Here is a 13,130-nt window from a genome sequence, read left to right as displayed (position 1 = left end):
TGCGATACTAACATTATTCTAGATGGGAATAAATTGGACCTAGTTAATGATACTGTCTTTCTTGGGATGACTATAGATTCAAAGTTACAGTGGGGACCTCACATTGAAAAATTGTCTGGAAGGTTGAGCTCCGCAGCTTTTGCTGTACGGAAAATTAGACAGCTGACCGACGTTGAAACCGCCAGATTAGTTTACTTTAGTTATTTCCACAGCTTATTATCGTATGGCATTTTGCTTTGGGGTAGAGCAGCTGATATTGAAACTATATTTGTATTACAGAAAAGAGCCATCCGCTCTATATACAAACTTGGTTCCAGGGATTCATTGAGAGAACTATTTAAAGAAATTAACATCCTCACAGTTCCATGTCAGTTCATTTTTTCCAATTTAATGTATGTACGAAAGAATATTTCAACTTTTGATACAATTGGCAGTAATCATGACATTAATACTAGGAACAAGCATAAGCTGGCTTTTCCAGCGATGCGTCTGGCGAAAGTTAATAAATCGTTTTTAGGGTACTGTATTAGATTTTATAATAAGCTTCCAGCAGAAGTTGCTCAAATGCCAGAGAATAAGTTTAAGTGTTACATTAAAGAGAAACTCAGTAAAAAAGCTTATTATAAAATTGATGATTACTTAGAGGACGTTAATGCATGGCTGTGATAAGTAGTTAGCTCTGCTCATATTATTATAATAATAATTATTAAGCTTATATGTATTGTATACCAACTAGTTTTAAGTCTTTTTTTGAAAAGATGGCTCAGGAGTTTCTTGCCTCCGTTCTTCTCCTTAGACAGAAAGAGCCCCCCCTTATCCGAACGGAGAGTAATTTGTAAAAATTGACGTTCATCAGAAAATTTTATATTTGTACGATGAATAAAAAAATTTGAGTTGAGTTTGAGTTTATTTACATTCTAAATTTCATTAACTACAATCGGTTAATAGGTGCCCAAAATGGAAATTCATACCCTGTTTTTACCCCTTTAACCCACCCTTGGGGGTGGAATAAAATTTTGAAAAAAAAATGGGACCACATGGGAGATCAACCCAATACATCAAAAAAATAATTTTCAAAATCGGTCGATAAACGGCGAAATAATCGGTGAACATATATAAATTCTTTATTGTTGCTGCTAAAACTTCGACGTCCTCCATTGTTGCTAGCTCAAAGACGGCTGAACTCGGCACGCGAGTGTGAACACCCACTCGCGTCGCACGAGTGTGAACACCCATTCGCGCCCCTGCACGAGTGACAAGACGAGCCAGGAGGCGAGGGCCGAGGCGCGAGTATAAATGGGGTATGACAATTGTGAAAAAAGTAAATGTCTATCTATGGGGAAAACCAAAACTGACACGAAAAAAAAGCGCGGGAACCATTGAAAAGACCAGGCGGGATTTTCGAAAAATGTATTAATAATATTAATTAAAACTACTGCAAATACGTAAATTACTAATAAAAACCAATAAAAAGTTAATTACATACACAATAAATTAAAATATAGCAATGGGGAAGGTGAGAACAAGAAAAAAAAGGAAGAAGGATGATGAGGGTGATAAGTCCGACGTCGATACGACGTCCTCCGAATCAGAGGTCGAAGTTTTGGATATTTCAAAACCTTACTTAGTTACAGATTACAAGAGGCGTTACCCAGAGGATTCCGGAGCTGCAGAATTTGTAGTTTTCGTAGAGTCGTCTAATGCGGAGATGCCCATCGGAACCAGAGACCTTATGTCCATATCGAGTTGCATTAAACGATTCAATAAAGGGGTAAAATACTTAAGATCGATGAACAAATTTAAAATTGCAATTTATTTTGAAAAGGCCAGCCTTGCAAATGCCTTTCTGAATAACTCCACGTTTCTAAAGGATTATCAATTTAAGGCTAACATTCCAGCACAAAGCACAGAAATTACTGGTATTATTAAAACCGGCCAAGTGCGAGTCGGGCTCGCGCACAAAGGGTTCCGTAGCAGCAAATATAATAAACTTTAAATCAACCTATCTCAAAAACTATAAGAGATACTTTGATCAAATCAAAAATCGTTGAAAGAGTTAATTAGCATGCATCACCTCTATTTTTTTTAGAATTTTATACCCCGTAGTTATAAAAATAGAGGGGGGGGGACATACTTTTTACGACTTTGAGAGCTGATATCTCAAAAACCGTTCACTTTAAGAAAAATGTTTTTTAGAAAACTTTATATCATTTTAAAAGACCTTTCTATTGATACCCCACACGGGTATGTACATCGAAAAAAAAAATTTCATCCCTCAGTTACATGTATGGGGGGCCCCACCCCCAATTCTTTTTTTTACTATTTAGTGTCATATTTTTGTAGCGGTTCATACAACACATATTCCCATCAAATTTCATCACTGTAGTACTTATAGTTTCCGAGTAAATCGGCTGTGACAGACGGACAGACGGACAGACGGACAGACGGACATGACGAAACTATAAGGGTTCCGTTTTTGCCATTTTGGCTACGGAACCCTAAAAATGTGCCTACCAACCTGACTAACAAAAAAATCTTCACCATGCTGTCTAGTTACAAGAAGATCATATCTGTAAGGAGATTCACAAAGAGGACAAAGATTGACAACAATTTTATTCAACAGCCCCTGCAGACTGTAGCCATCACCTTCGCGACGTCAGTACTTCCAGACTACGTCGACTTGGACGGATGGCGGCATGATATTTCAGCGTATGTTCCGCCAGTCAAACAATGTTTCCGGTGTCTCAGGTATGGCCATTTAGCAAAGTTTTGTAAGAACTCGGAACGCTGCTCCATCTGTAAAGAAGAGCACTCTTTCAAAGTATGCACAACACCTATTGAAAAGGCAAAATGCTTCCACTGCGATGGCAATCATGTTAGTATCTCAGCACAGTGTCCAATCAAACAAAAAAAAATCCAGGAAAACAGACAAAAAGTTAAGCCACCATCATTTGCTGACATATTCAATAATGAAAGTTTCCCCCCTCTAGGTCCAAAGAAGCCTCTTGATCTTCTGTCTTTATTGAAAAGTAATGACAAGGCACTAAACCTTTTAGTGCAAAGCATCATAAAAATGATAACATTAAATAAGACCCAAGATACCCCAATATCTTCTAAAAATGTGTTAGAAGTATTGAATGATATTTGCAACCCCAGTGAAACAAAAAATATTAGTTCCAATTCACAAACAAATTAAAGATTGTACAGTGGAATGCTCAAAGTTTGCTATGTAATCGACATATTTTTACAAAATTTTTGTATGATAATAATATTGATATAGCTTTAGTTTGCGAAACATGGCTTAAGCCTACACAACGCTTAAATATTAAAGGATACTCAATAGAACGCAATGATTGTGGTAATAAACATAATGGTGTTGCCATAGTCATTCGCAGTAGTATAAAATATAATAGATTAAATACATATTATGATGACTCACTCCAAAATATAACAATTAAAATAATATATAATAATAGCTCTCTCACCTTAGTTAGTATGTACATACCAACAAATTGCACGCCATCTTTTAAAAAAAATAAGTTAGTAAATTTAATTGATTCCTTACCTAAACCATGTTTTGTATCAGGCGATTTTAATGCTCATCACACCATTTGGGGCTGTCAATCCGTCAGTGCTCGTGGAAGAGATGTCCTGGACTCTATAAATGATTGCAATTTAGTTTTATTAAATGACACTTCACCAACTACAGTAGGAACAAATATCTGGAGACCAAATGGTTTAGATTTGACAATAGTTAGTCCTTCTATAGCTCTTAATTGTAACTGGACAGTTCATGATGATCCCCTGGGAAGTTATCATCTACCCACAATAACAGATATTCTATATAATACAGTTAGCGATCCATCTTTAAACAACTATACTTCTCAAGATTACATAAAAGTAAAAAGACCAAACTTACGTCTAATAAATTGGGCAAATTACTCAAAGCTAGCCAATAATTTAATTAAAGAATTTAATGTTAATTGTTCCGATCCTTTACAGTCGTACTATGACTTCTGTACCATTTTAAATAAAGTGGTAGATCTATCTGTGTTTAGAACTAAATCCCATAATGTAAATAATAATAGTAAGCCAGCAGGAAACCATCCTAAATATCGATATTCTCCTCTTCCATGGTGGAATGAAAAGTGCGCTAATGCTGTGCAAAAAAGTAAAGAAGCATTTATTGCATTCAAACAGGATCCTAGTGAATCAAATTATATTAATTTTAAAAAGTTTCAGGCTGAGAAAAAACTAATTATTAAGTTAGAGAGAACAGATAGTTGGAATAAATATTGTTCAGACTTAAATAGATCAACTCCTATTTCAAAGATCTGGCAATCTATGCGTAAATTTAATAAATCTTACAGTAAAAATACCAAACTCCATAACAATAGTGAATCATCTTGGATTAATAACTTCTTAAGAAAATATACACCTGATTTTGTCTCACAACCACTGCATTTAAATAATACCTCAATTAACCCCACCAATAGTTACATTAATAATCCTTTCACTTTAGATGAATTAAAAGCAGCAATTAAATCACGTAGAGACACCACCTTTGGCTTAGATTGCATTTCATACAAAATGTTACAGAATATTAATACAGATAGTCTACACAAATTTTTACACATTTTAAATTTACTTTGGGATAAATCAATAATTCCTAAAGAATGGAAGCAAGATTGCTTGGTTCCAGTTCTTAAAGCAGAAAAAGACCCAAATGATGCAGATTCTTACCGACCAATAGCTTTAACATCCTGTTTAGGCAAACTCTTTGAGCAACTAATAAAACAGCGTCTTGAGTTTTATATTGAAAGTAATCATATGCTTCCAAGAAATCAATTTGGGTTTCGTCGTGGTCGATCAGCAAGAGAAAGTATAGGTCATCTCTTCCATGATATTAACACTGCCATTAACAGTAATAAACATCTTATATGTATCTTTTTTGATATTGTAGGCGCATTTAATAACATTAACCATTCAGTTTTATGTACAACTCTTTCTTCTTTGGGAATACCTGAAAAATGCGTAAGGTGGATTCATGAATTCATTAGTGGAAGGGAAGTTTATGTAAAAATTAGCTCTAATTCAATTTTTGGACCCAGATTATCTACTAAAGGCGTTTGTCAAGGTGGTATTTTGAGTCCTCTTTTGTATATACTTTATATCCATAGGCTAAATGAAATGTTAGGATCAGAAGTAAACAATTTACAGTTTGCTGATGATTTGGCTATTTATTGCAGTGGTGATAACATCTCAGACACAAGTAAAAAACTAAATTTAGCTTTAAAAAAACTTCATAGTTAAAAGATACAACAATATTGTAAGTTGAAGCCAAACTGATTTATTATTAAAGTACCCTCTAATACAAATTATCATGAGACTGTTCAAATACACAATATACCTTTCTCTCATAATGAACAGGATTGAAATTAGAGTAATACATAAACAAGAACAGATTATCACACAATCAACAGACAATATAATGACAGACGGTTAATCAACACTAAACCATAAAGTTAAACATTAATCAACAGTAATTAAACTAAACACAAGAATCAACAAAAGTTAAAGTCAACAAGAATTAGGTATGCCAATAATATCAGGCCACATATCCGGTGGAGGTATCACTATAGGTTCATCAGAGGTTGAAGGTGAAGATGGCATGGAGACAGCAGGTCTGTGCATCTGTGCTGGTGGAGTCTCCACTCTTGGAGTCGGCACAGCTCGAGCTAACATCTGGTCAGCGTGTCGCCGGTGCAACTCCCCATCTTCCGTCCTCACCATGTAGGAGCTCGGTCCCTCCACCTGCTCGACCGTGGCTCTCTGCCACTTGTCTGGTGCCTGGTACATGCGCACGAGCACCGGCTGCGCGGGCGCGAAGGTGCGCGCGGGCGCGCTGTGCGCCGCGGCCTCCAGCTGGCGCGCGGCGGCGCTGGGCGCGGCGGCGGGGTGCAGCGCCGACACCGCCGTCCTGTACTTGCGTCCGTTCAGCATCTCCGCTGGACTCTTGTTGGTGCAGCTGTTCGGCACCGTCCTCAACGCATAAAGCGCTTTAGGCATCTTCTCGCTCCATGGTATATCAGATTCGCTCATTTTCTTGAGCTTATTCTTAAATGTCTGAATAGACCTCTCAATCTGCCCGTTGGTCGCCGGGTGATAGGGCGGGGAATACAAGTGCCTGATCCCATTTTTCTTCAAGAACAAGTTGAGCTCAATGCAACTGAAAGCCCTACCGTTATCGGACACCAGGACATCCGGCAGTCCTTGTGAGGCAAATATCTTTCGCATAACACTTATAACCGTTCCACTGCTCATAGATTGGATTATTTCAGCCTCGAACCATTTGCTGTAGCTGTCTATAAGAACAATGAATGTTTTTCCTTGGAACGGACCGGCAAAGTCAACATGAACTCGGCTCCATGGCTTTTCAGGAACAATCCAGGCTTGGGGATCTCTCGGAGGGTTGTTTCTCACGGCTGGGCAGGCTTCACATTCAGCCACCACTCTCTCAATCTGTTGGTCCATACCGGCCCACCATACGTATCCTCTAGCATATGCTTTTGTTTGGACTATGCCGGCGTGCGGCTCATGCAATAATTTTAGCACTTCTTTTTGAAGTGACTGGGGTATAATGACTCTGTTGCTCCACAATAAACAGTCTTTATCGTGTGAAAGAGCCTCTCTGCGCGTCCAATATGGCTGCATCTCTGGATCTGTATTCGCTCGTGGCCAGCCGTGTAGAACGTGAAACAAAACTTTACGTAACACGCGATCCTTTTTTGTTTCAGTCGCAATCCTAGTTACATCCAGGTTCCATCCCTCAGGCTGCTCCGCCAGTAACAGCACTTCGCCCAGGGCATTCACCTTGTTACCAGAACAATTTACTGCGGTCCATCTACTGAGGGCATCAGCTTGCCCAATCAATTTGCCTGGTCTAAACTTTATGACATAGTCAAAACACCCAAGTTTCAATGACCATCTCAGCATACGCGGTGAAATAAAGTCAGGAATCGGTTTATCAGGATTGAAAAGTCCAACTAGCGGCTTATGATCTGTTATAATACAGAATTTGCGCCCAATCAAAAACTCACGGAACTTTTCCAACCCATACATGATGGCTAACGCTTCCTTATCGATTTGCCCATATCTGCGTTCATGCGGTTGCAAGGTTCGGGACGCCATCATTACTGGTCTCTCAGACCCATCTTCCATAACGTGAGCTATCACGGCCCCAAGGCCATATTCAGATGAATCACAAATGAGCAGTAGCTCTTTATCCAGGTCATAGCCGACTAGAGTCATATCAGATGACAGTAAGCTTTTCGCATCCTCAAAAGCTTTCTGTTCCACATCGCCCCAGACCCACGGTCTCTTTGATTCGAGGAGGCGATACAGTGGCTCTAGTAATGTTGCTTTATCAGGCAGGAATTTCTCATAGAAGTTATACAGCCCCAGAAAAGCCCGCAACGTGGCTTTGTTTGTAGGTGCCGGTTTATCTTTAATTTCACGCACTTTTTCAGGTGACGGGTGCAGACCTTCAGCATCTATCGTATGACCCAAGAAGTTTATGCTGTTAGAAGCAAATACACACTTCTTCAGATTCAGCCGAAAACCCATGTCTGTCAGTTTCTGTAGGACTGCTCGTAGCCTCTGGTCGTGCTCCTGCGCGGTGCGGCCCGTCAGCGCCACGTCGTCCAGCAGGCACGCCACGCCCGCCATGCCCGCCAGCGCCGACGACATCACGCGCTGGAAGATCCCGGGAGCCGCATTCACACCGAAGGCCAGGCGGTTCATCCGCATCAGTCCGAGAGGCGTATTCAGTGTTAAGAGCATTGCTGTGTCCTCATCCACATTCATCTGTAGGTACGCATGCTTCAAGTCGAGCTTGCTGAAGACTCTTCCTCCACTGAGGTTCACGAAGGCTTCGACGGCGGCTGTGAGTGGATACGTATCGACATCAATGGCAGAATTGACGGTTGACCGATAATCGCCGCAGATACGTAACGCGCCGTCATCTTTCTTGACGAGCCGCAGTGGGGTCGCCCACTTGGAGTATCGCACTGGGGTCAGGACACCGCTCTCCACCATCCGATTCAACTCCTCTTCGACTTGTTTCTTCAAGGGAAATGGAACCGGCCGTGCTTTCAAGAACCTTGGTTTTGCATCAGGAAGAACGTGTAATGAGATTTCAGGACCTTTATATTCACCAAGTGTCTCATTAAATAAATCCGGGAACTCACTCATCAGTCTTGAAATTTTATCATCAGTCCAACATAGTCCCGCAACATCCAAACACAACGCTTGAAACCAGTTCCTACCTAACAAGCTCGGCCCTTTACCCGACACTACTAACAGTTCACACTGGGCCTCCTTGTTGCCTAGCACCACGCGCACGTGCGTCACACCCAACACTTTCAAAGGTTCACGAGTCCATGTCACTAGTTTTACATTGGTAGACTGCAGAGGTGGCGCCACCTGCCACAGCTTGCGGTAGGTTTCTTCAGAGATGATGCTCCTCGAGGCGCGCGTGTCCACCTCCATGCTCAGCTTGGCGCCGTCGATGGTCAGCTCTGCTGTTATTGGTGCACGATAAGTATTATCCGAGCAGACGTAGACACCCATCATATCTTCAGAAGCCACCACTTCTTGGTCGTCACCTCCCACTTGATGCACCTTGCCCGATTTCTTCATGCAGGCGGAGGCAATGTGCCCAAATTTCTTACAGTAAAAGCACTTAGCTTTCATGAAAGGACACCGCTCTCCAGCCTTATGATTCTGTGCACAATGTCGACATTCAATCGATTTTATTCTACCAATGTCCATAGGTTCACTGACACTGGACGGAGTTTGCTTCATCTCGCTAGTGTCGGGGTACAGGTCATGGAACGCCGCCTGGTAGTTGAGACAGAGCTGCACAGCCCTCTCGTACGTGAGGTCCGTAGTCTTCAACAGGTCGCGACGCAGGCGATCGTCCCGCACGCCCAACACTAGTCGATCCCGTAACTGTCGTTTCAAATCTACAAAGTTGCACTTAGCTGCCATGAGGCTTATGGCCGATACAAAGTCCTGCACGCTCTCCCCTTGTATTTGTAGGCGTTTGTGAAATTTCCCGGCTTCAAGTATTTCATTCACCTCAGGTTCATAAAATTTATCTAACACCAAGAGAATGTCATAAAACCCAAAACTGGTCGGTCTTTTCGGCACTAGGAGTGACACTATTAGTGAATAAGTATCTTTGCCGCACTGAGATAGGAACAATGATCGCGCTTTTTGTTCATCCGCCGGCTCCGCCGACACCCCCGCGGCGTCGAGCGCAAACAGTAGCCGCTCCTTGTATTCACACCACTTATCAGTCTTTGGGTTAAACTGACCGGGAAACACAATATTAGATAGATTTGACGCCATTATCCTCACAAAAACAATTAATTTACCGAAGTCGCCATTAAAAGATACAACAATATTGTAAGTTGAAGCCAAACTGATTTATTATTAAAGTACCCTCTAATACAAATTATCATGAGACTGTTCAAATACACAATAATAGTTACTTTCAATACTTAAATCTAGAAGTTAGCCCTACTAAAAGTAAAATAGTTGTATTCTCAAAGAAAAAAGTTTCAACAGTTAAGATACAGTATAATAATAATTTGATACCAATTCATCCATTTGCAAAATTTCTGGGAGTAACTAATATTTACTCATAACCTGTCTTGGTATAAATATGTCGATTGCATAGCAAAGCGAGCTCTATGTTCTACAAATATTTTGAGATCTTTGGTTGGCACTCAGTGGGGGGCCGATTCCAAGATTCTTTTAATAACTTTATATAAAGCCCTAGTTCGAAGTCACTTTGAATATAGTTTTTTCTGTTACTGCATAGATTCAAAATTAGTAAGTAAACTTGAAAAGATTCAAAATATTAATTTAAGATTAATTTTGGGTGCCTTTAAATCAACTCCTATTAACTCAATGCAAATTGAGTGTAACTTGTGTCCATTAAATATCAGATTTAGTCATTTAAAATACAATTTTATTCTAAGATTGTTGTCTGAAACTGACAATCTTCTTCTTTCCAAACTATTGAAGTATAATTCTTATCATTTTCTATGTCATAACATCCAACAGATTTTAACATTTAAGAGTGAATATAATATTCACAATAGTACCACCTTGCCCTGCTATGGGGGAACATATGGAAGCGAATTTTGTAGCCTTAACATTGAAATAGATAGGACACTGACTGACAAATATGCTGTTTACAATAGATTGGATGAATACAGAGACTTTAAGCAAATTTATACAGATGGCTCTAAATGTATCGATAACGTTTCTATGGCATATTATGTTCCTGATTATAAATTGGGTCATGGCTTAAGATTACCTTCTAACCGTTAGAAGGGAATCTAACGCAAGCATATATACAGCAGAAGCTCAGGGCATTTATGCAGCCTTAAAATACATAGAAGCAACTAACCTCAATTTCAAGAAATGGTTGATAATTTCGGACAGCATGAGTGTATTAATGGCTTTATCAAATCCTTCTTATAGTAGTGGCACAAATTACATCATATACAACATTAGGCAGATTTATAGCAGGCTTTGGCTCAATCAAGACAGAGAAATCCGCTTTATTTGGACACCTTCACAGTTCACACATTGACGTTTCGGCACAATGACCTCGCCGATAAACTTGCCAGTTCCATAGTAAAAAATCCCAATATCCAACAAATACCTATTAAAAATATTAAGTTGCCAGGTTCAGACTGCAAAGTTTTAATCAAGAATATTATAAAAGACCAATGGATGACTCATTGGCATGAAACAATCCAAATTAAAGGAAAATGGTACAGCTCTATCAACTCCGAGATTACTCAACCCTGGTTCATCAAAGGAAAATTTATAAACAGAAACTTTTATTCAACTATTTGTCGTTTAAGACTTGGACATGGCAGATTCAATGAACACCTTTTTAGATTAAAAACCGGCCAAGTGCGAGTCGGGCTCGCGCACAAAGGGTTCCGTAGCAGCAAATATAATATTACAGTTAAATCAACCTATCTCAAAAACTATAAGAGATACTTTGATCAAACCAAAAATCGTTGAAAGAGTTAATTAGCATGCATCACCTCTATTTTTTTTTGAATTTTATACCCCGTAGTTATAAAAATAGAGGGGGGGGGACATACTTTTTACGACTTTGAGAGCTGATATCTCAAAAACCGTTCACTTTAAGAAAAATGTTTTTTAGAAAACTTTATATAATTTTAAAAGACCTTTCCATTGATACCCCACACGGGTATGTACATCGAAAAAAAAAATTTCATCCCTCAGTTACATGTATGGGGGGCCCCACCCCCAATTCTTTTTTTTACTATTTAGTGTCATATTTTTGTAGCGGTTCATACAACACATATTCCCATCAAATTTCATCACTGTAGTACTTATAGTTTCCGAGTAAATCGGCTGTGACAGACGGACAGACGGACAGACGGACAGACGGACATGACGAAACTATAAGGGTTCCGTTTTTGCCATTTTGGCTACGGAACCCTAAAAATGATACCTTCCCCAAATTGCACATACTGTAATAACGATATAATTCAATCCCTGGATCATATATTTTTTGATTGCTCTGCATTTAATATACAAAGGATTATTCTTATTTACAATTGGACGTAGTTACGCAGAAAGGACTCAACCCACACAAACCTAGTTCTGAGATATAGACGTTTTAAGTTCTAATCGGTATTCTTCAGCAATGAAAAGCATCTTATATGTGGAAATTATCTTAAATTATTCATATTTATTGTTATTTTACTATTGCAAATCATGGTGTAGCTATAACGAATATTTATTGAGTTATTAATGAAAATATGCACTTGGATCCTTTCTCCTAAATTGCTTTTTCTATGCAAGCAGGGAAATTCAACGTTTCGCAGAAAGGATCCAACCAAATATTTATTTTTATAAAATATTTTTTTTAATAACAATATGGTTTTTAAAGTAAAATATTTATAATGTAGACACAAGACATTACTTTTTTACACAAAATAAAAATTATATATTAAAAGTAAACCTATTATTAAATATTTTATATTGAAATGTAATCGGAAACAACATTTCACATCTATATAAAAATCTAACCGGAAATGTGTTCCCAAGCGCAAAACTCTGGATCAACTTAACCGATTTTGATATTTTTTTTACAAAAGAGAAGCCTACGCTTTTAGTGAGTATCTACGACCCGTTTGTATCCCATAATTTTCAGGATAAAGCATTTTGACGGAAAGCAAACCTCATAGAAAAAAGTTGGGCATAAATAAAATTCTAACCGGAAATGTGTTCCCAAGAGCAAAACTCTGGATCAACTTAAACGATTTTGATATATTTTTTTACGAAATGGGAGCCCACTTTTTTGTAAGTGTCTACGACCCGTATTTATCCCATAATTTTCAGGATAAAGCAATATAAGCAAACCTCAAAGGATAAAGTTGGACATAAATAAAAATCTCTTTTACTCTAACTTCACTTCATCATCCTCGGTATATTGCAACTATCCTCCTTTTTATGCCTCCGTAGGATATCCGTCGTTCCCTGTATCTACTTTTCAGCAATCGTATGGTCTGTATCACTTCGACTTTACTTTGGGGTTGGATATTAAAATTTATGTCAAGATGCAGAATAATTATAAATCTCATAATCATTAACCATCATCACGACCCGTCACATCTCCACTGCCGGGGCATGGGTCTCCTTCCAATGAAGGAAGGGGTTAGGCCTAGTCCACTACTCTGTCCCAGTGTGGGTTAGTGGACCCCAACACAAGCAAGCTTGTGCTGACAGAGTTGACGGGTAATTGGGCAACCCGACTGTCAGATGTTTTCAAGCCGCCCGAAGGTCTCTGAGTAGGCTTAACGACTGCTATCGATTTTATTATAATCATAATGATTACGATTATGCTTCTTGACATACATCAAGATCTGGATATACAAGATGCTCCTGGTTTATTGAATCTGCATCCAACTCCTCAGATGCAGACTGGTTTAGATCTTTATAAACTTCGGCAATGTGGTCATACACTAACATACGGTGCCGATACATGGACGATGACCAACGAAACT

The 13,130-nt window shown here is 39.1% G+C and overlaps 1 protein-coding gene and 1 long non-coding RNA gene across 2 annotated transcripts; both read right to left on the bottom strand.

The window, feature by feature from the left end:
- Positions 1-2,519: 2,519 nt before the first annotated feature.
- On the bottom strand, positions 2,520-5,307 carry LOC125491432. Its single transcript, XR_007268298.1, has 3 exons — positions 4,744-5,307; positions 3,566-3,658; positions 2,520-2,796 (listed from the first exon to the last, which is right to left on the bottom strand). It is a non-coding gene; the product is annotated as an uncharacterized LOC125491432 (long non-coding RNA).
- Positions 5,308-5,580: 273 nt separating this feature from the next.
- On the bottom strand, positions 5,581-9,414 carry LOC125491407 (uncharacterized protein K02A2.6-like). Its single transcript, XM_048633259.1, has one exon. The coding sequence runs from the start codon at positions 9,412-9,414 to the stop codon at positions 5,581-5,583; it is 3,834 nt and encodes a 1,277-aa protein (XP_048489216.1).
- Positions 9,415-13,130: the final 3,716 nt, after the last annotated feature.

The sequence above is a fragment of the Plutella xylostella genome, chromosome 5 (genome assembly GCF_932276165.1).
Source record: "Plutella xylostella chromosome 5, ilPluXylo3.1, whole genome shotgun sequence".
Classification (NCBI taxonomy): domain Eukaryota; kingdom Metazoa; phylum Arthropoda; class Insecta; order Lepidoptera; family Plutellidae; genus Plutella; species Plutella xylostella.
Note: the sequence above shows the minus strand (reverse complement) of the source record. Positions and strands in the feature narration are given on the sequence as shown.